Source organism: Scomber japonicus, chromosome 9 (genome assembly GCF_027409825.1).
Source record: "Scomber japonicus isolate fScoJap1 chromosome 9, fScoJap1.pri, whole genome shotgun sequence".
Classification (NCBI taxonomy): domain Eukaryota; kingdom Metazoa; phylum Chordata; class Actinopteri; order Scombriformes; family Scombridae; genus Scomber; species Scomber japonicus.
The window spans coordinates 16,033,728-16,057,926 of NC_070586.1; the positions used below are offsets into that span (position 1 = coordinate 16,033,728).

Genomic DNA, 24,199 nt, shown 5'->3' on the forward strand with positions numbered 1-24,199 from the left:
AATACATTTTCAAATGAGAGATAAATCTTGCTTTTTACCTCCGTAAGAAATTACCTCCGTAATAAATCATGTCAGTATCCATGAAAAACACCTGAGCTTAGATTTTAGTGCTTTTAGTGGAACACTTAGCCTAACAGTTGAAAACTGAAAAAGTAATTAAATGTAATAAGTTATATTACTTTGACTAAGTAATTGTTACATTACTTATTACTAGAGCCCGAATGATATATTGGTCAGCTGATATTTTCAGTCGATATTGACCTATCACAGATATATTTGTATCAGTGACTATGTTGCCTGATGAGTGTAGATATTCTTTTTAATTTTTAAAAAAAGTTATCAAGGCAGTATTTTATGTATATTTGACCCTTTTTCTTAATTCAAGTTTAATATATGCATATGTTGTTTTTTGTTTGTTCCGCATGTTTTTTAAAAATTGTAATTATTAAATTCCCAGAGAAGTTTACTGTTTTGGTGCACTGACATTGGCAGAAAGTTGTGGCAGATATAAGGTTGCTTTGTAAATAAATAAATAAACTTGACTTGTATAAATCTGAGTATTTCTAAGATGAAAAACTAACTAGTTTCCCAGTTTACAAAATCCACAAATTCTGAAACAATTTGGCATAAGGAATATAAATATAAGTGCCATGCTCCTTTTGAGTACAATATCAAAAGAGTGTTTTCTAATTTAACATCTCAGGGATTTCATAATGATATAAGGTGTTGATATAATGTATTGGATTCATATGTAAATTACCCTAATCTACCCTACATATAATATTATCAGCCAATATATTCATATCGGAATTTTATTAAACTCCTTAATATTATTACATTTTAAATATGGTAACTAGTTCTCTGTATCTACTCCACTTCCAAAGTAACCTTCCCAACCCTAACTACGTATTTATTTATATATTTATAACATAAACAATATACAAACAATTGTGAAACAATCACAGGCAGTTTTTTTCCCCCATTGCCTTATTGTTTTTAATGTGGTGCCATATTGATTTAGTTCTTGAGCAAACTGTCCAAAGTTTGGCTTGGAGTCAGTCCATTTCTTCTTATGTGTATGGAATTTTCCCAGCAACAAAATCAACTGTAGCTACAAGATAAACAAAAGCTTTGTCTTTCTCCTCATTTTCACTAGGCTATCTCTGAGATGAAATGTCGTATTCGTTTTTCTCATTATAAACCCAAATATATTTACTGTACCTATCCAAACGTCAGTAACGTAGAGGGAGTCAGGGTGCCGCCGCTCATCGCTCATCACGCATCCTCTCCTCCTCCTCTTCCCTCCTCCTCTTCCCTCCTCCTTTTCCTCCTCCTCCTCTCCTGCCATTTTTGTGCTACTGTGCTAACTTGCTAAGCGAAGGGGTCTCCATCAGCAGGAGGCGTAAAAGACTGCAGAGCGGCAGAGAAAGGCAGTGAAATCAAAGGGGTTGACCTTTCCCTGGAGACACACAGGACACCCTCATCTGAAAGGCTGAACAATGTCAGATTTTGACAGCAACCCCTTCGCGGACCCGGACTTCAGCAATCCCTTTCAGGTAGCTAACTGAGCTAGCTGGCTGGCTAATGTAAGCCCTGAAAAGCCCCAGTGAGGCCAATGTTACTTTAGCATCCATGCTCACTGACAGCTAGCCAGAGGGTTTCTTTTGGAAGAGCTAATGATCATTTACTGTCTTCATCTTATCTCTGCCACGTTATCACCTCGCACAAGGAGCTATCACGGATCATTTAGCACATTCTTATTGATGATGTTTGTTTTTAATTGGTTGCCAACTACTAACAAAGGCACATGATGTTAGCCGACTAGCGTTGTCCCACCGTCAATAAACATTTGTTGGCATCACTTATTGACACTGTGTGCTTGAATTGTTTCCAAATTAAGTTGAAATGCAAAGTTGTTGCCGTAATTGTACTTACGAGGTTGTTTATTATCACAGCAGCGCTCTATTGTAAATCTACGTACCTTTGCATATATTCAATACAGTATGAGTAATGTATATATCCTGTTATAAACCTTACTTACCTTTACATACATCTAACGCAGTATGTGCAATTTACATATATATATACTGTTATAAACCTTACTTCCCTTTGCATATATCTAATATAGTGTGATCAATTTACATATATATTGTTATAAACCTTACTTCCCTTTGCATATATCTAATATAGTGTGATCAATTTGGATATGTACTGTTATATACCTTACTTACCTTTGCGTATATCTAATATAGTGTGATCAATTTACATATATACTGTTATAAACCCTTTGGTTCATAACATATATACTGTTTACCTTTGCATATATCTAATATAGTCTAATACATTTACATATGTCTCATTATAAACTTCACTTACCGTAGCATATATTTAATACAGTATGAGCAATTTATATATATCCTGTTATAAACCTTACTTACCTTTGCATATATTTAATATAGTATGAGCATTGTACATATATCTTACTATAAACATCACGTACCGTTGCATATATCCTATAATGAACCTTACTTACCTTTGCATATGTCTCATTGAGAGTTCATGTTTGCAAATGCAGGTCTCCCAGTTTGCTGTATGAATTGCATTATTAGTATTTCCACATACTGCCAATCAGTCACCCAAACATGTATTTTTTAAATTATTACACCGTATCTCTAGAGTTTCTTTCACTCTCTGCTGAGAATTAAGAGTCGAAGGCTGAATCCTTGTCTGCATTTCCTCCCTGGCGAATTTCTTTCTCTGGCCTTTATCTGATTAGAAGTAAAAGTTGAAGGTTTACACAGTTTTGCTTTTAATAACATTTGTTGAAAATATATTCACACGGGAACCAGAGAGCACAAAGTCTTACAATGTTTTCTTGGCCATAAGGGCAGTATAACATTATCATAATTCAGTAACATGACACAACATGTTACTGACAACCTACACTGATATAATACATGCTGTTTATTGTGCTACAGTCATCAGCCCTTTATCATGCATTGTGCACAGTTGTATTTTCTCATGTAAACCGTCCTTTCTCTCACCGTTAACCAGGCGCTGTCAATGGAGAACCAACAATCTTCAGGTTTTCATTTCAAACAAATCCCCTCATGAAGTGATTTTGGGGTTGGGTACCTCCACTCCACTTGAAGGTGTGGCGTTCAGTGGGTGGAGTCTTTGGTTGGTATGAAAGCTTGCAGCCTGTTGGCTCTTTATAGTGGGCCACCATATACTGTCCTGTCAAGCAAGCAAGCTTGATATTAGTGCCTTATTCCCGTTCCCTCTGCACCTGGTCCCATTCACAGTGTTTCAAATTGCCACATGATCAAGAAGATTCACTGCAAATTCAATATTATAACATTAAGATATTCATAGTGCTGCATTTACATCCTGTTTTTTGATATCCAACACAACTATGATAACTTTTCAGCACGTGTTGATTTAAACCAATTGAATGTTTGACCAGCTGTGGTTTTGCATGCAAGATAAAGGTTGAATGGTATCAACGAAAATCAAAGCTTTTTGTAGTTTTCACCCACTAAAATCCTGTATGGTCCTTTCCACCTTGTAGGATCCTTCGGTGACGCAGGTGACCCAGTCTGCCCCTCCTGGTGGTCTGGAGGAGTATAACCCTTTCACAGACGCCAGAACGGTCAGCTTAACTAACATCGCTATTGATGAGTCTGTGTGTGTGTGTTTCTGAGTCACTGACCTCGTTTTATCCACTACCCTCTTTCTCTCCTCCACCTCTTAGTCACAGAGGATTTCACTGACAAAATATGACAGTGACCTAATTACAGTTTTGATTCATGGTCTGTCTTTTGAATGCACAAATATTAACAGCGAGAATCTCTGCTTGTTTACAGGCAGCCCCTGGAAATGCTTCCAAAACTACTCCTACTGCACCTTCCCAGAACACGCAACCTGCCATCATGAAGCCCACAGAAGAGCCGCCGTCTTACTCACAGCTACAGACTCAGGTATTACACACGAAAACATGTTTTTTGAATGTACGTTCAATCAGTCTAGGCTAGACTGACAATGTATGTTCTTAACATTGTGAACACTTCATCTTTTCTTTTTCTTTTTTTTTCTTTCCTTCTTTTTGTTTGCTTCTGATGCACCTTATCTCATGTCCTTCATATACTTATCTATACTCAGATGACCCAACAGCGGCATAATGAGGTACCGTCTATCATCTGATGTTTCCTGTTTCATGTTCCCTGTTCCTCTTTTCCCACTTGTAGCTTTCTGCTCACAGTGTCATTTCAGAGCTGGTTTAGTACTAACTGAAGCAGATAGTAGTTGATTCCTTTTGCAATTGTAACCTGCCTGTTTCCTGTTCCAAAATAACACACCTAAGCGGAAAATTTATTATTACATTATTTACCATGTTAGACATCATAACTCCTGTCAGATGTTTGGGAATTAATGTTAAGATCATTTCTGTGTGCATGTTAGGACCAGGCACGTGCTCAGGCTGAGTTGTTGAGAAGGCAGGAGGAGTTGGAGAAGAAAGCAGCAGAGCTTGACCGTCGGGAGAGGGAGTTACAGTCCCACGGAGCTGCAGGAGGTCAGTCACTCAAACCATCAGTCATTCACTTTTTTCACCCAAGGGCCCCCTTTGATCTCAGAGTTTGAAATGGTTGACTGGTCATTCATATTCAAAGCAACACTCTGAATAATGTTCATGAGACTAATAAGAAAGTTGATGTGTTACCATGACGACCACTGCTTCTGAAAGTGTTTTTCTCCCATTCTGTATTCCCATTTCAATTTTTTTAATGAAAGATATCCTCAGTATTACTTACCATAGAAACACAGGACTTTCCAAGGTAATGTTACATTCCTTCAGGTTTATATTGTGGCCACCAGTTTCTATCATGCCATAACAAAAATTATACACCCTTTTCACTTTCATTTTGTCTTGTCAATGCAGAAAAAGAACAGTTGGAATGAATAACACCATCAATGGCTGCATTTCTTTTAGATGAGCCGGTGACAGGGTTCGTATTGTGCACGCTCACTCACTGAAAAGGCTCACTGGGACGCTTAATGTAATGGAGCCATTGTTAATGTTATTATTTACAACTGTGGTTTTCCTGCTTCGACAAGTCAAAATGTCTGCTGTGAAAAGAGTCCATACAGGAGGAGCAAGCTGCACTCTTTAAGATAAAAAATATATAATACAGGAAAAACTCTTCACTGTATCTCACGTTATAAAAAGTATCTTAAATCTGGGAAGAAATCTGGGCTCTGGGAAGTATCAGCTGCAATATTAATATTGAGTATGTTGTGTACTATACAAAGGGGTGTAATTAACATATTCATATATATAAAGCTATTTGGCCATTGGCATAAAATATAAAGCCAATATCCCAATGTTCTTTCATTCCAATACCTTACATATATTTTATTATTTTAGGGTATGGGTCAAGTTATACACCAAAAATGCTAATACAGGGTTTTCAAAAGGTTTCATTCTTGCCTCCATTCTTCCACACACACTTGATTTTGTGTATATACTGCACATGGCTAGACATCATCCAAACACTTGTGTCATTGTCCTCACAGGACGCAAGAATAACTGGCCCCCACTGCCGGAGAAATTCCCCGTCGGGCCATGTTTCTACCACGACATTGCCGTGGACATACCCATAGAGTTCCAGAAGACCGTTAAGATCATGTACAACCTTTGGATGTGTAAGTGGATTCCCCAAAGAAGAGAAAAGCCACCTGCTCTGAAACATATCTTTGTTAACAAGCATCTTGTCTGCTCATCCATCACAATGACATTAAAAAACAAAATACAATATTTTTCATTTTTCTGAGCATAAATTGTATTTCTGTTGTTTTTTTGTACTCAAATGACACAAAAGTTCTTAATTTTGTTCTTTTTTCCCACCAGTTCATGCAGGCACGCTCTTTGTGAACATGTTTGGCTGTCTGGCCTGGTTCTGTGTGGATGCCAATCGTGGTGTAGATTTCGGCCTGGCCATGCTATGGTTCCTGCTGTTTACCCCCTGTTCCTTTGTCTGCTGGTACAGACCGCTTTACGGGGCTTTCAGGTGAGAAGATACATGTTAATACAAACCAGCTTGGGGGTTGTAGAAGCTTATTTTCATCCTCGTCCCCTAGTCTACGAGCACACCTACAGAAAACCACATTATTTATGACCAAATCTGACCTTGACCCTTAAGTTTACACAACATACTAGGGCTGTTCCGAATACCTTTTTTTGAGGCTACGAAGCTTCAGCAGCAATTATTCAAATTTATTCAAAGCTTTGTAGGGGATAGGAGCGAGGTGTGAGGAGAGTGAAGAGAGAGGACGGAGGCAGTGGGGGAAGAGTGAGTCACAGTGCAGGTGCCTCCTCCTCCTCTCTGCCCTGCTGGACTGCCTCTGTGTTTTCTTGTGCTGTTGGTGTTTTTCGGTTTTTCGGTTGTTTTGAAGCATTTGGTACAGCCTTACAACATACAATACATGCAGAATTTGACAGAGTGGAGGAAGTGGAGTGGGATTAAAGGTTAAATTAAAGTGAAAGTTGAATAAATGATGTTTTATCATATTACTGACCTCATACTGTTCTTTCTCAGTACCTCATTCTCTGTCTCCACTACAGGAGCGACAGTTCATTCCGCTTCTTCGTCTTCTTCTTCATCTATATCTGTCAGTTTGGAGTTCACGTGCTTCAAAGTATTGGCATCACTGGCTGGGGAACATGGTGAGTATTGTTTACACTTAATGATCCTGTACCTCTATGAGTGTGTACTGAACTTCACTCATGTTGTCATTGTCTTGGTCTGTTCAGTGGTTGGATCGCAGCTTTAACTGGTCTGAACACCAGTATCCCAGTGGGCATCATCATGTTACTCATCGCAGCTCTGTTCACTGCACTGTCTGTAGGCTCGCTCATCATGTTTAAAAAGGTAACACACTCACAGACTACTCCAGCATGTTGGCACCAGTTGCTATGTTTAATGGAACTTAACTGAATCATGTCAGAATGTGCACATAAGGTTTTGTGATAGATCACTTAACAAAGATATGTTTCTTCGTCTCTTTCTAGGTGCATGCACTGTATCGTACCACCGGTGCTAGTTTTGAGAAGGCCCAGCAGGAGTTTGCAACCGGGGTCATGTCTAACAAGACCGTTCAGACTGCAGCCGCCAATGCTGCAGCTAACGCTGCATCCAATGCTGCCCGCGGGGCCTTCAAACCTCATCCATAAACTGACACTCACATACATACACACATGCTCACACATACAAACATATGCACACACAGTCAAGTTGGAGATGCACAACTCTGGCCCTGCTGGTTCTTAGATCAAATTGATTCTATTCATGAAAGCCCTGCAGACTTTGTTAAAAAGGTGTCAAGAGTCAAGAAATAACAGAATTACAGGCAGATAAAGTGGCCAGAGTTGTCCATCTTCACTCACAATCAAATATAAACAAACTCTCCTACATCAACCCTTCAGCTTTTCAGTCAGGTGACTGTCTGCTCACATCCCTCGAAACATCAACTAAGGGACTCAAGGTTTGTTCCCATTGTGTGGGATTTCATCTCACACTCTCTTTAAGCACTCCTTCGCTTTCCTTGTTCTTCTGTCCCCTCGAGGTGATCCAAGGCCAGGCAGAGGTCGAAGTACTAGCATACCTTATTTTTGTCATGGTGATGATGACCTCCAAGCAGCTTTTACGCCTGGTAAATACAGGATAGAGTCATGAAAACTGATAATCTGACCATGGTGTTTTGCACATAGTTCTGTTTTCTTGCTCACATACCGAAAGTACAGTGCATGTTTGAACAGGTGGGCCTGTGTGTGAATGTTTATTTCACTTTGAGAAAAATTGTGGCTCTGGCTTGGTTTTTTTTTTTTTTTTTTTTGATAATACAGTGCTTAGTCATTAAGATCTGAAAGGTAAATTGTAACTCGTCATATATCAGCGCTTCTAGTCTGAGACAAAAAACATTCTGATTATGGTAAAACCTCATTATTATAAATAGGAATATGTCTATATGTTCTTATTTAAGGGCCTTCCCGCAGTGCTCCAGAGATAACTGTGAGTTGAAAAAATATTCCCACTCTGTATGCTACTCTGATTGGTGATGTGTCAGTATTTCTGTGGCTTACTAAGATTTGACAGCATGGTAATGACGTGCATTTTTAGCACACTCAACAAGGTAGCTATTTCTTTGGCAAATTCATTCTATCCACTATTAATTAGCCATTTCTCTGGCTACGGGGTCACTTGTTCGGCGGTAATACCTGCCTACTTAAAATCTCTTGGTTTATGTGAGAAATGAACTGTAAAGTTATTGCATGTCCTGTTGGCTGTTTGACTGATTGATCATGTACGGATCTATTTGTAAAGAGCCACTGAAAGTCCAGGTCAGGTCAGTGGTTCTCACCTCAAATGTAAAAGAAGTCCGTAAAAGTCATGCCATGGTGCACTAGAATGGGGAAAAACTTGAGAAAAGTATTTGCATTTTCCTTCATGTATGTGTGACATTAACAGACTACTATGTGGCTCTATCTCAGTTGTTTTTGTAGCTCTTCACACTTGGTTAAAAACTAACGCTGCTATAAATTTGAGAGCCACTTGGTCGTGGCCTCCTATTGTTATGTTTCCTTCTGAAAACGACACATATCTTATTGTCACCAAACAGGCCGACAGAAGTGAGAGGGAGAAGTGAGAGATGTGACCTGCCTTTTCTCACAGAGGATGACTTGGATTAACACAAATACATAAAATAAGTAAAGTATAAAGATTGATATTATGTGTATGTGATCTGAACAGACTGTCAAATACAGTCTGTATTTTTAAATACAAAAAAATCAATCCATTAAATTTCCTCTTGTCAGTATCAGATTATGGCATCAGAACTTTCTTAGCCTAAATGAGCATTGAGCTAACACAGGACTGACAAACATTCAGTGATATCAGATGCATTCATTTATATACAATGATAATAGTGTTATTCAGCAGGAAATTGTACAGACTGTCACTGAGAATATGAATGTGGGTTGCATTTGTGTTGTGCTTTTGCACTTCTCATAGTGTTGGTGAGTGTCTGGAGGTGTGCATGATAGACGACTGATGACTGGTGCCGCTGTTATTATACATGTGTGGGACTGAGCATTTCAGTGGAGGAAATACTCCTGCGAGTGTTACAAAGTTGAAGGTCAGTAATTTGAAATGACGGGCCTACATCTTAGCAGTATTTTTCTTGTTTGGAAACATTTTTTTGTTTTGTTCTAAATTCATTGCACATTTCTTGATTTACGTTGAACCTAGTGCAGAAAGCAAAATGTTTTTATTTATGGTGTAATTTAAGTTGTTTGAATCTCCATTTTATTTGGTTTGATTTTACATAATGTGTTTGTGTGGTTTTGTAATGACATGATCATAGCATCAGCTAGATTTTTAAAAAAATGTTTAATGTTAATGACTTTGCAACTTGATCCTGCAAGAGGTGTGCGTGTGTGGATGAAGATCTATGAATGATTGTTATGTAAGGAAAAAGAAAAATCTCCCTCAAGTGTTATTCTACTGTATGTCCTGAAAAGCTGTGAGAAATCTACCAAAATGTCCATATAGATTTGTTTTTAAATCTTGGTTTGTGATGTGTTCCCTTGCCATGTCTTACTTTAAGATATTACACACTTTTTTTCTACATACACCCACATGATTCCCATGTAGCTCTAGTTTAAACAGTTGTCACATGAAGCCAAGCCACAGTGGGTAATCTCTTGATGTATTTGGCAAGAGCTGGTCTACAGTACATAACGTGTTTTAGTTTGCTGACACATAACTGTGTTTTTGACCTGTGACCATGTTATTTCACTGAATCAGAGAAGAAACTCATTTAAAAGGGACACTTGTACATATTGTAAAGTTGAAAATTTGATCCCCATAATCAATCACATGTAAAAAGAAAACGTAATGCACTCTTGTCTGGCCTTTGTCGCATGTGAAATAGTTTGAGTTTTGTATATTTATGGTATTAACATGAAATAAAATTTGAAAGAAACATTTGTTTGTTGAAGCATTTAACTTATTTTCAGGAAACGATGAAGTAGTTGTGATCAAGTGACGTGCTACTATTTTTAATTAAAACTATAGCTTCCACAAAATATTTGCTCAGTATCAGTGGTAGCCTTTTAAAATGAAGTATTGTATGCTCACAATATCCTTGTCACAGGTTGCCGATGTGTAATGTGTGAGTTGCAGGCAGTTAAGCCAAAAAGTGAGTTTCCTTTTCAAGCTTTGAATAGTTTCAGTTTGAAGAAGAACATCTCCAGTATTTAATAAATAAATAGATAATGTTTTCAGTAGAAATATGTTGTATGTCCTTTTTACAATCTGATGAAAATTCTCTCCCAATTTATCTTGCAACAAACTATTCTGCATTGTCCACATTTCACCACTAGGTGTCAGTGTTTCCTCAGGAAGTTAATCTTTAACAGGAAAGAAGCATGAAAGTAGAAACTTGCTGTATGCACATCAGTGTAAAAGACACATTTTACACATCCACCAAAGACACATTTAATAAAGGATTGGTTTATTTGGGTACAAAGAACAGACTATTTCTCTCAAAACACACATATCAATCTTTCATACTTGCAGCTCTATACAATGTGCCAGAAATGCTGTTAACTCTTGTTAATGTAACAAAAACAGCCGACAGTCACCATATTAATTTAAGAGCAGACAGACTAGAAAAGCTTTGTGATACAATTTCATGTTATGATTTCACTCATTTCATACACTCGCTTTCACAGCAATTATTGCACATCTCATCTAACAATGAATAAAAGCAATCACATGAATCATTTTACACATACAGTGACTTATGGAGCACAATTGAAAAAAACAAGTGAGAAAATAAATGAAATAAGTGCAAAACAAAATGACAGAGGGACACTGCAGTGGCAACACTGATGACATGTAGGGAGTTTTTGACAGGCTTCTGACCTTTTATAAACTTATTTTTTCTGTCTTGGACCTCTTTACAAAGACATATCTTGTTTGCATGGTTCACTGCATGTCATAAGGTAACTTAGAATAAGCTACAGCACAGCCTGCTTCATCTCGTTGTGAGCATCCCCCTCATGAAAGCTTACCACAGTGAAACATATGGCAAGCCTCTGTTGTTTTTCTGCATACACTCACTTATTACGCAGTGCAACAGACCCAAAAACAATCCATTAAGAGGAACTCCCTTTGAAGTGAACAATCCCTTAAAGTGGCACATCATAAGTCGTGAGGAGTTACTGTCCTGCTGTGCCATAGAACCAGAACATATGAGCATTTAGGAACCGCAACACTTGATGTCTATCTCCCTCACACACGCACACGGAGAACATATGTTATGCAAGTTTTGTGGAGCATTTTAGTGGACACATCGGCTACTATTCAGTGGTTTGTTGAGGTTTGCAGGTGAATAAACATAACAATGTATTGAACCTGTCCACAGTAACTATAATGTATCCACTACCAATATGATCAACTAACCCCTTGCTAATTAAGTACAGTGGTTTGTTTAAAGCAAGAATTATTAAAACAGTATCTTGGACAAACACAACAGATGAGTAAACAGGTAATGTTCCTTAGCCTGCTGCTGTACTAAGGCCTTTTTGTTTAACCTGAAGATGTGTTAGGAGAATAATATGTGGTTTCCTACTTCTTGGTAAATTCAGGCTACAGTGGTTTTTAGGACATAATATCATGCCTCAAGATTTGAAAAAAACTGTTTCTGTTTTGTCAACAATCAGCTGATTTTATTCAGGCCATCACGAATCATAAAAAACATTCAGGGAAATGTCCATCCTCTTTCCACTAAAAGGAGCCAGTGTCCATATCAGAGAAACCACACCAAGGATACTGTAATTTGTGAAGGCTCAGAGCAAGCAGATCAGACTCTTCCCCTCTTCAATCTCCTCTTGAACCTTATCGCTGGAGGTGGCAATTTCAGCCTGTGCAGACAAAACGGCACACAGGAAAGAAGCCAGCGTTCCTCCAATTGCTGCGTAGAACGCCCATCCAAGGGAGCACAGAGCCGGCCTGAAGGGCAAGGCTTCAGAGCCGCAGTAGCTGATCACCTTCTCTGAACCCCAACCAGCAGGGTACAGCATGAGACCCACCATCAGCAAGAGGCCTGGAAGGAGAGCAGACAATGAGAAAAGGGGTCACATACATCTAAACATTGGGGTGAGAGCACAAACAGATTGCACTGCAGCTAGGAACGCATTGACTCAATGCCAGTGAAGAATACATGTATTTTTCAGCTGACAAGCATTTGATTTGCGATGAGAGGAATGACCCCATTTGGCCGCCCCCTACACTGAAGTTGCATAATGATAGATTACCTCGTCGACAGGCCCGTCCAGTCAAACATACCTGTGGCAGTTTGTTGAAACATGCAGTAAGACCTGGAGAAGTTTTGATTGGAATATCTAAACTTCAACTAGGAAAAAAGTGACAGAGTAACACTGGATGTTGGCAACTTCTAAAGTCAGATGTTCCAACTTGTAAAATCAACAGCAACACTTAAATTCCCTAAAGGCTGTGGCATGGCAATAAACTATGCTTGCATAGACGTGCAGGCTAGTCTCTGTGGACTTCATGAGCAGATCATTAGAATTAGCTTAGGTAGCAGGAGAGATGTATGCAGCTGGTCAGTTTCCTGGGTGTGTCCATATTTCTTCTTTCTTTCTTTCTTTTTTTCTTTTCTTCTATCCTCAGTAACTGACACAGTTTAGATGCTAGACATTTTGTGTGAATTTTATTAATCCTTCCTTTTTTAACTAGCACTATGAATGTGTAAACCCAAAGGCAGCACACAGAAAATTAATATTAATAATATTAAACTGTACAATTACAGTGTGCTCAGTTTTCACAGTTTTATCTAAACATTTGTCTTATAGAATCAAAGTGGATCATCTTCATCTTTGTCTTTACATTAAGAAGCTACATTAAGAAGTGAGTAACTTGTGGGTGTTTCTTGGCCTAGTAGTCTAAAGTATTTAATACCACTTAACTGCAGTCCCCAGTTTTGACTGGAGACGTTTGAGGCACATCATCTCTCTTTATATTGGTTGTCCTTCAGTTTAGTAGTTTAAGCTATTGAATTTAATGCAAAATAGCAGGCAAAATGCCAAAATAGATCTTTTAGTAAGTATACTGAACTCTGAATGGAATTTATTTTCTGATGAAAAATTATAACATAGCAGTTTTCTGGAAGATCTGGACACAGAGCTTCACACATACACCATCATCCATCCCTCACCTGCGATAGCCTGGAGCAGTCCACAGATGTTGAATATGCTTTTCTTCAGGATGCTCTGGAAGCACAAGGTGAAGATGGACATACAGGCCACGACCCCAAGCAATAATGTCCCTGCTGCCAGGAACAACATGGCTGCCTGCCAGAAGCCACTGGCCACCTCTCCAAATGAGCTGGCATAGGGCCCGCAGCTCACCCCTCTTCCCCAGGTCCCAATATGAAGGCAGCGGCTGTAGAGGCCGAGAGATGGTCGGTACTCCCTATTTACACTGGTGTCCGTCCGAGGGGATCCCAGCAGCCAATCAGGGCTCATGAAGGCGATAAGTTCAGCAAAGGCCACCACAATGCTGAGCAGTGTCCAGAGCATGGAGCGGCACGTCACAATAACATGGCACATGGTGTTAACTCTTTCTAATTCGTTGATGATAAAAAGTAACAGAAATATTTTTGATTATTTTTCTGTTTAAAGCTCCTCCAAGTGACAGGGACTGGGAAGTTAAAATTCCTGTCCTTACAAAGAGAATAGTCCAAAAGGTTCACTGTCCAGGTCCAGATGGGCTGCTGATCTTATCCTCTCTGAGCAAATGTTTTCCCTCCTCTCATGGTTCTCCGTCTTTCTCTCTTCTTTTGTTCCTTGAGTGGAGGTCCGTTTCCAGTTGTCTCATACAGCTACAATGCACCGAAACAGCTTCCCTCAGCCATGGTGCAATCATAGAGTCACACCTACAGACACACAGAGAGTTACAAATGGCATCACTGACACATGGAGAAAAGTAGGAGTAACTAATGTGCACAAGGGGGGAAGGAGACATTAAAAAGGGACAGCAGTGTGGGAAGGATGAGAAGCAGTTTGTTTCCAGCCACTGTGAATCATCAGACTCCCTTGTGTTTGCTTGATTTGCCACACAGGATGTCCAATTTGTACCATTTTTATTTGTGAAACCCATACAGTCCCAGGACATTCCCACAAAGAGCGCTACTTCAAATTCACTATCAGCCAGCTGTGAGCATGCCATGAGCAACACATCCAGATGTCTGTTGACGTAAAGCCAGAGTGTTGAAACAGTCATGATGAATCACACAAACGGTCACACACTCATTCACAAAACAGCTAGAAACAACAAAGTTCCTGCCCCCATTTTGCTCATACTCAAGAGAACTTTTTGTGCTTGATTTTATCTGTAAAATGACAGGAGCTTTATGTGAGCCGCTGTCAGCACAGATCAGAGTTCTGCTGTGCACAGCATTCAGCAGTAACACAGTGAGACATGCCAGATTATCGCTGCCGTGACAAGAACACACATGACATCAACTGGAGCTCCATCATTTAGTTCACTATTAAATTATAGTATAAATAAATGCAACAAAATTAAAGGGAGTGGTCAGATTTCTTTCTTCTCTTTTCAATTGCAATCAAAACTTGATTACATATAACCTGTAACTTGTATATATGTGTGTGTGTGTGTGTGTGTGTGTGTGTGTGTGTGTGTGCGTGTTCAAACTGTTCAACTGTGTGAACCAGTGTGTATATGTCCCAATCACTGTGATTGTGAATCTGTTGCTATGTTATGATTTAGTTTCTGTGGCCACACTGGCCTCGACACAGACGTGGTCTCGTGGGAGCATGGAGGTTTCTTAGAAGCCCTCTGATGTCATGATCCAGCATTATGATACACACAGGAAAATATGTGGAATCTGGTTTAAATACGGCGGGGTCGCCTTGGTGGACCTCCCTGTGTCAGTGGAAAAGACTTGATATTTACAGCTCTGTGTATCCCAAAAATAAGGTGGTTTCTTTAACCAAATTACACGTGTGGAGATGAATGCAAATATGTTTTTGATGTTCACAGCATTGAAAACTGTGAACAGTTCCCTATGAATATTATATTTAAAGAAGAAACTGCTAAGCCTGACTGATATCAGATTTGTGCGGCCGCCAAAATGGTTATTGATTTAAATGTGTTTTTTAAATTACTTTTAGAGCTTTAATTCATCAATTAGTTAATCCACAGAAAATGAATCCACAACTATAATCAAATAATAATCAAATAATTTCCTGATTTCGGCTTCTTTTATGTAAACTACTTTTTTTTGTCATATATAACAGTGACTTGAATATCTTATATCAATATATATCAAATTGAAGCCATCACAGTGACATTTCAAAAAATGTCACTGTGATGGCTGGTGAAATTTTGACAATTTTTTCGCATTTCATAGACTAAACAATTAATCAATGATTCCAGAAAATGATCCGCAAATTAATCCATAATGGAAATAATCATTAGTTGCAGCCCTAAGGATCCCTTATCATCAGCTATGAAAGAATAGCAGCCGAGATATGTACAAAGCCCAACATTTTATAGTTTAGAAGATAAAATCAGCTCGTAATATCAGTCGTGATTATGTATCATTTAGGCTCTGCTATTAACAGCCAGGTTTGTAGATTATCCAGGTTAACAGGTAAACATGTTGCTGTACAAACATCCCAGATTACAATGTATTCACCTCTATTGTTCTCTAGTGTAGGCCGAAATCTCAGAGACAGATTAAAAAAACATAAACCTTCAATATGGCTAGATACCAGCAGAAGTAAATATGTTTTGTACAACGGGTGAACAAAACGTTTCAAAATGTCCCAATCTGTACAAGCGATGAAATGTGTCATAAATCAGGATTTGCCTCAGCCTAATGGATTCATAACTTTCACATAAAAGGGGAGGGAGGATTGTTAAACTGATAAGAGTGGATTGTCCTATCATGTTATCGCTCTAATTCTTGCTGCATGTGTCATTTTGTTGGTGATAAAAAAGTTCAGCACCAAGGCTTACTTAAGAGCTCCAAGTCATGCTAAGGCCCTGAGGGGAATAAGTGTGGTATTCGGTTATACATAACTCCCCCGCCAGTCTCCACTCGCGATGGTAAATCAACGCACCACATATGTAAGGAATGAACACTGATGTTGTATTTTGTCTGATATGATCTGAGCCAGTTCAAGGTTTCAGACATTTCCCAGGCCACAAAATAAAGAATATTATCTCATGCTGCTAAAAAAGGGCTGAATGATTCATCTGAAGTCAGGGTTGAATACGAACAAACCGACAAAACTGGGTCATGATAACAAAATCCCAGGCATGACAACATCTGAGGAGCAGGTATGGGATTTGACACACTTAAGATGCAGGTGTGATTCAGTTTATCAAGATCCAGTTCACAACATGGTTGTGTTTTCAAGTATTTTGCAATAGATGATGACAGATTATTCAGCATGAAAGACTTTGCTTATAGTATGTGCATGTTTGCTTTGTCTTGAGTCTGACAGTGATGCCTATCTGTGGCATTCCCAGTCAAGTTCATCTCATTCCATCTACTCTGCTTGAGCAAAATGTCAGTAGCGTGTCTCAAGTTTTACTCCCATTCTACAATTTCAAATCCTAATTAGAGATTATGTGAACCCTCAGCCAAAATACACAGTCTACGTATAATTATGTAGTTTGAGGATAAACTAAGAGCGGGTAAACTGGGGGATTGCACTGCAGTTGACACTAATTTCCAATACACTCCAAGTAAGCTTGGTGCAACTGTAGAAATAAGCTATCAGCAACGTTACCATTTATTATCAGCCAAGAAGGAAATGCCAAAAATAAACAGGAAGCAACAGTGTCCGTCCAACAGCTTCTGAGGCAAAGTTGCGCATTGTGATCATCTTTCAAGTTATCTTGTTTCAATCTAAACCGTCGTACCTCACACAGGCTTTTTTTTGAAAAAGTAGAAAAGGAACATCCTAAGCAAGAGTACAGTATAGAATATAAGCAGGTTTTTATTAATTGTGATGTATTTGAAGTGTGTTTATGCACTTGAGGAGAGGTTGAGGTGTGCCCTATTCTATTCTAGTCCTTGACTTTATTCCAAGCCTCGTCACAAACCATGACTCTCCAAATTGTTATCACAGTTTCCATTCTGCAGTATTTACAATTGTTTCGCACACTTGCAAAGCCAGTGTTTTAGCTCTATTTATAGCTACAATTAAAATACAAGACATTTTTCAACGTGAAAGTATGTGTGTAAATGTAGAAAAATGTAATAGAATATTGAGCAAACACCCTTGCAAATACTATTTGTGTGTGTGTTTGTTTGCATTGGTTTTTGTTTTAAGCCACCCAGGCACAGTTTTAGTTTGGCTGTGGAGTTTGGGTCTCCTGTTTTTAGATGATTATAGTCCATGAAAACCAGGCACGGTGCTGCCTGTTAAGACTACAATGCCCACAAATTAGCAGCTCTGCCTCTTTAAACTACAGGGATGGAGGTTAAACATATCTTGTTGGGGCAGCAGGCAGGCACCTTGTGTGATCTCCCCCCAGCTCTTACAGGAAATCATTTGACACATAGCTCATCATGCTCTCTGTAGTCTGGCTGAGGATTGCACTCAGAGGGAGATAAAAACTAGATGAGGCTTTTTTCTGCTGGGTTTCAGAACAGGGTAATATGAGAAGGTACACTACATAGTAGGGATTTCTCACATTTTTAAAAAGTGATATTGGCCTTTCAGGTGAGAAATGAGAAGGTTTACAAATGTATCTGGTGACTTAAAAAGTCTGTATTGTGCAAATCTTACATGAGCAGACATTGTCATAAAATCTATACATCTAATATGTTGACTATCAAAGTTCTTGTCATTTGCATATTTGTGAATCTACTCTGCACATATAGAGAGGATGTGCATGTGTGTCGTGGGTGCACCTATATACATAGTGTATATATGGCCCTTTGCAGTGTCATTTAGTGAGCACAAAGGTTGCTACATCCTGAAACTGATGAATATTTTCCGCTTGTTTGCTGGTTGTTCAGCAGACTTCTGGGAAAGTGCTTGAACACCACTTCCTTGGCGAGGTCAAGATTTTCTGTGTTTACATGAGTGCTGAGGGAGTAGCATTTTACACTTTACGGCACATCAGACACTCTGAATTATGACTTATTCATTACCCAGCGACCAAGGCGAGTGAGGTGAGAGGTCTCTGCCTCCCAGTTGCTTTTGATAGATATGTATCATCATACTGTCAGATCTGTATTACTGCAGCTCCCTATGTCCCTGTCATAGATATGTATCATCAACAACACTGACAGATCATGGAGTCTCATGGTTCTTTCCGTGACTCGTCCGTGATGCTGAGTTAGGCCGATAAAAGATGAAAGCTGAAGCAGCAGTGGAGTGGTTCTGCATCTGATCTGGACCTGTTAGTTCCCACACTGCTCTCCTGTCCTGACAGAAACCTTGCCTGCCATGCAGAATTATATGCATGTACCAGTGAAGGCCTGAAGCCAACTTATACACACTCTTCCAATCCTTCATTCAGCGGGCCAACATGAATAGTCTCCTTGCTGCTATGAGACAAACTTTCTCTCATGGAATTTGCAAAAAATACAATCCACAGGCCAACAGCCAACCATGTGGACTACAACTTTGGCTGTTAAAACCTGTTGGCCAAGCAGTCTGTATGGTCAATAAAGTTTCTACTAATGAAGCGTAAAAACAGTTTGAGCCAGAGCCTTTTTGAAGTCCCAGACAAAGCAGCAAATTCGAGGCATATGTGGGTCAGTCAGTTGGCCGTTAGTTAGAGGAGGCCGCTGTGTAGTAAATCTAGAGTAATTGGTCTGAGATATGAGCAAAGGCGCTGGTAGCATGCCAAGGTGCTGAGGTAATGAGTGAAGGCCACTGTGTCTGCTCTGGAGAGTGAAAGTGAATGAGGACTGAAGGTGGGTGGTTGAGAGGTCTGAAACACAGTTGACCCAGATTGTTCTGTGACGGGGAAGTTAGACTCCACCATTAACACGAGTTTACATGACACAATTCCATTCATGGACATGCATTTACAAACTGAGATCAGATTAAAACGCTTTTTTTCCCTATAATGGCAATGACCTTGTCCTGGTTTAGAAATGGTTGTTTGAGTTGGTGGATCACCCACCCAGATCAGATGACTCCCCCCAGTTGATCTGGGCTGAGAGGACTCCATTAGCTCATCTTTCTTTACTCAGAGATTCTGAACCAGAAACCTCAAACCAAGGCAATCTGTTCCATACTAGCTGCTGTGCCTGGTCGGATCTGGTCTGGTCTGGTCGTGCATCTGGACCAGCCAGGAGGAAAGCCCTCAAACCAAAACCACATAAGAGGTTGTTACCATCACCATCGTCAGCGATACACAGCTACTCAAACAATACAGTGTGGGAGTCAGGCCACCAATGAGGGTCCAAATTTCCATTTGTATCTGCAAGAAAATAAAACCCCCAAGAGATACGAAACTAGTGTGATACCAGCCTGAGTTGGACAGGACTAAACTCATCCCTCTTTCATAAAAGAATGCAAGCAGTCGAGTCACAGTGAGAGAGAGTGAAGCAATGTAGCCTGAACACTGAACAGACACCACCCACACTGGGAAAATATCACACCCTCAACTCTCAGTTTCAACATCATTTTCTTATTAATCTCTGAGGAAAAGCTCCCTTCTTAAAACACAGCATGGCTTTATGAGAGCTGATGAGTGGCTGACATTGAGAACAGCAGACAAGCCATAACATTTGCCAGAATAAAGACATCCATGTCCTGCAGTGTTGAGAGGTAAACTTTTCATCACAGATCATTTGTATGTACTGAATAACAACAGAAAAACAGCAAGCTCTTTTTGCCCCCAGCTGTCTGAAAGGTAGATTTGATTACTTGTGAAACCAAAATCAAGTCTATCATCAGGGGTGGAGAAAGAACAAAGCCTTTCAGACATAAAAGCTATGAGAGAAGTTACAAAAAGCCTTAATGAGTTGTACATCATGGTCTCCTTTCATTGTCACAACTATGACTGTAGCCTTAGGGTAGGCAACATCCACACCTGCTTATACAGCATGCTTCACACTCAATACAGGAGGAGGGATAGTGAGAGAGTGATTCATAAATAACATTAAACACACTACAGAGAAGAGGCACAAAGATGAGTAGAGTCTCTTCCGTTTACATGAGCTTTTTCAATCTTCCCAGATATCATGAAACTACCCGAGCCGCTGTGCTCAAGAACTCTTTCTTTTTCACTAACCATAACCATGTGAGTCGGTCGCTTTTGTAGCCTTCCATAAACAGTGAATGAAAGACTTGTAAGAGGAGAATGTTTCCCATGGATAGACAGTTACCACAACTTGTGTCTCATAACTTCAACTAGTGAATGATGGTGGCCATCAAAATGCATGTTTGGTGCAGTTAGTTTAGATTTATCTTACAAACCCAGATTAAACACTATAAAACAATTCAAGATGTAAAAAGCCATTAAACTTTATTCCCCAGTTGTGTATGACGAGTGTGGAAATGCCAGCAGCTCCAGTTTTCAAATACAACCAGAGAGCCTGAGGTTTCGATAACAATAAGAGACCCCAAACTGTAAACGACAGAGAGAAGCTCTCTCCAACAGCATGCTAAAACAATACAGCCCACTTTACTGACGTACAAACACAAAAACAAACACTCACCCATAAACTGTGAGAGGTGCCAGCCTGTGCTCACTCACCCGAGGTATAATTGCATCAAAACGCATGACTTCCCCAGAGAAAAGTATGAGCCAAGCCCGTTTGTGTGTGTGTTTGTGTGTGCATGTGCCAAAAATGCCTGAATAAAAATCGGCCCTCTTCATCTGGTGCAACTCGACTCAACAAAGGCTTTACAAAGACGTGCCGACACTGGCCCCCCTCACTCACTCTTCAGCGCTCAAAGACATGCCACCGTTGGCCCAGAATGCTCTCCTTCACTCTCAAAGACAGGCCGCTGTGGCCCCTAACCTATTCAATCTGTGCAACACCCTGGCCCCTCACTCCTTACGCTGACTCTGTAGTGGCCCCACAGCTTCTGACGCACAAAGCCCCCTCAGCGACCCTCACATTTCACTTGCACAAAGACAGGCATGACCTCGCTTTACTCCCTCTTCACTTCTTCTGCTCTAGAGTTTGTTTCTAGAAGGTTCGGATGATGGATGCAGCCTCCTTCACTGTGACTTCTAAAAGGATCTCAGATGTTTTTCTAATTAATCTTTATACTTTCTATTATCACCTAAGCATGCTGTACCATCAGTTTTTAAATACATTTCCTACCTTCCACTCATTTCAGTCTGGTATGAAAACTTCAAACTTGTGTGAAATACAAAAGTAAACCATCACAACAAACATTTTGTCTCCTTGATCTATCATTGGAGTGATACTGCAGCTATAAGCAAGGCTAGTTAAAATATCCTTCTAAGTCATTTTACAAATTCTTCCATATCTGAGATCAAGGTTCATTTTCAATAATCGTGCTCAAAAGCTATATATCTGACAAATCATAAACTTCAATCATGTCTTGCATTAATAAGGACTGCTTTCCCAACTTTACACAAAGATTAGTGTATTCATCACATGAAATACTACTCAGTAAACTGTTGTTTCAAGTCTTCTTCGGCTTTTGGAGTGGCTTCCCAAAGTCAGTCTGAGAATACACCCCTAATTATGTCATCAAGGTTAGCTCGGCTTGGACTTGGAGACTAATTTTTGCATGGGAAAAGACATGGGCATTTACCAGGCGAGTATGATCTAATAAAAGACGTTAGCAAGTTGCATTATGAAAATTGTACAATTTATCTGCTTATTAGCGACCTCTAAAATTTTAGATGTCAGAGCATCTGTATATAAACCAACAAGTTACAAAGCAGGGAATGCATCAAGGAACTCATAGTAAGCAGTAATGTAAACTACATACAATCAGTAATTAATGGAATGTTAAAAGTAATAAGTAAGTAGTAAGTAAGTAACTCTCACAAGTTAAAATGAGTCACAGAAGAAGCAGAGTGACAAAGTTCTCTTCTGTCTGGTATTAAACTCAATAGATCAAAATGACATATAACCACAAGGCTGTTGTGACAGTTGCTAAAACCAACAACTTATTCTTTTTTTCACCACTGTAAGACATCTTCCTCTGTTATCACTATCACAGCTCCATCCAGTGACACACAACAGGTTTGCACTTGTTCTCAGGGGGAACTGAATCAAGGAAACAAAGCCAGGTTAGGGTTACTCACTTTAGTAAATTGCCACATGATTAGATCACGTAATCTCTCCTGCAATGTGTCGATTTGTAATGGTGTGAGTATTAGATGATGGATTTTTCCTCTGATATATTTCTGAAAGACAGTGGTGATTCCCTCCTCTCATCATTTTACTCTGGTTTGTCCTTGAACTCAGCTAGAGTAAACACAGGACATTTTCCTGGTTTTGTTTAGTTTATGATGGAGTAGCACTTCCCATCACAGTTAAGTGTGTATTGGGCAGAGCTCCATGGGTGGCTCACATTGGACTGGCCCCCTCTTCGGCCCTCTCTCACTCTAAGGACAGGGGTTTGTGGTGAAAACAGCAGGCTGCTGGGCAGACATGTTTAAAAAAGTGCTGTGTGATAAGAAGTTAGACTTCTTATGGAGGTGATTTTGTGCTGTGAAGTCCAACTACAACCAGATGTTATAACCTGAACACAGAAAATAGTAAGACCTGATGCAACTGTAGACATTACACTTTCACCTTGAAGCATATTGTTCTTTCTCCTTTTCTACATTACTTAAACGAGACCAATTTCTTATGTTTGTTTGTTTTTTAAACTAAAAGAAACCCTAAACCATTCAATTCATTGTATACAGGTGGCTGCTTCAGCATTATCTATCTGGACAGAAGAAGAATCAATGAGGCATGCAAAACTTTCACTACTTAGAAACAGACTGATTGTTGCCAATAAACAATCCTATTAAAGAGCTCAAGGGACAGTTATCTCAAGTAGCACTTCTTAAACGGTGTGTGTGTGTGTGTGTGTGTGAGAGAGAGAGAGAGAGAGAGAGAGAGAGGGAGAGAGAGAGAGAGAGAGAGAGAGTTAGTGCATCAACTCCAAGTTAAGTTTAATTAATGACTCTCTCAGCAACATCATTTTATATTTGCCACCTGAAGCCAAACAGGTATTAAGTGCATTAAAACAGAAACATGAAGTATCCCTAGCGTATTTTCGTTTACTTACCGGAAGTCAAATGTAAAGATTTTGCAGGCTCAAGTGAAGAAGTTATTCTTTGTTTTGAAACGCTGCTCCTTTCCCGTGTCAGTCCAGCTTACAGGAGCTCATTCACTGAGACTCCTCTCCTCAAGGAGTTACTACTCTCCTTCCTTCCTTCTCCTCTGCACAAAGCCATCCTACCACCAGCTAACGTCGTCCTTTCTCCTCCTCCTCTCTCTCGCTCTCTCTCTCTCTTTTTTTTTCCTCTCTCTCTCTCTCTCTCTCTCTCTCTCTCTCCTCCTTCTCCCATCCCCCACCCCGTTTGTCAATGAGAGAGAGACAGAAAAGAGGAAGAAAAGTTATAGGATATATTGAGGTGATGAGTGTAATGATGATGACGACTTCCCTTCCAATAAACTGCAACTTCCCTTCCAATAAACTGCACCAGGCTGATTTAGTCATCCTTTTTTTCTTTTCACTTTATTTCTATAATGCTATAATGAAGCAGGAAAGTACGGTGGCCCTGAGGGTCAAAACACAACAACAAGTTAAGTGATACATAAGCAGTCCAAAAAATTGCATCTGTTACATCCAAATAAAATCTATTTTTTAGTGCCAGCAGCCATACCTGCAAACTTCACAGTTCAGTTGTCAATGTGTTTCATGTTTTCTCCTCATTGTTTGTTGTTTTACACTGGATCTGAATATTCATGTAGAATAAAGTGAATCTCATCACTTATTGGGTATTACTAAATGTGCTTTGTGTTTCTTATTATTATTGTATATTTTAAATAAATGTATATTGTCCCTTGAAAATTCAGACCTTGTTCAACTGTTCATAGATTGGGTTTCTCTTAGAATATAATAGCA

At 39.5% G+C, this 24,199-nt stretch overlaps 2 protein-coding genes across 2 annotated transcripts; one reads left to right on the forward strand and one right to left on the reverse strand.

Moving 5' to 3' along the window:
- Window positions 1–1,414: 1,414 nt before the first annotated feature.
- On the forward strand, window positions 1,415–10,035 carry LOC128364463 (secretory carrier-associated membrane protein 1-like). Its single transcript, XM_053324988.1, has 9 exons — window positions 1,415–1,556; window positions 3,572–3,652; window positions 3,867–3,980; window positions 4,462–4,573; window positions 5,575–5,703; window positions 5,909–6,068; window positions 6,623–6,724; window positions 6,812–6,929; window positions 7,070–10,035. The coding sequence occupies exons 1-9, from the start codon at window positions 1,500–1,502 to the stop codon at window positions 7,229–7,231; spliced, it is 1,035 nt and encodes a 344-aa protein (XP_053180963.1). The 5' UTR covers window positions 1,415–1,499; the 3' UTR covers window positions 7,232–10,035.
- Window positions 10,036–11,544: 1,509 nt separating this feature from the next.
- On the reverse strand, window positions 11,545–13,693 carry LOC128365144 (LHFPL tetraspan subfamily member 2a protein-like). The gene is made up of 2 exons (XM_053325793.1): window positions 13,300–13,693; window positions 11,545–12,168 (listed from the first exon to the last, which is right to left on the reverse strand). Exons 1-2 carry the CDS (start codon window positions 13,691–13,693, stop codon window positions 11,912–11,914), a joined length of 651 nt encoding a protein of 216 aa, XP_053181768.1. The 3' UTR covers window positions 11,545–11,911.
- Between the last annotated feature and the right edge of the window lie 10,506 nt (window positions 13,694–24,199).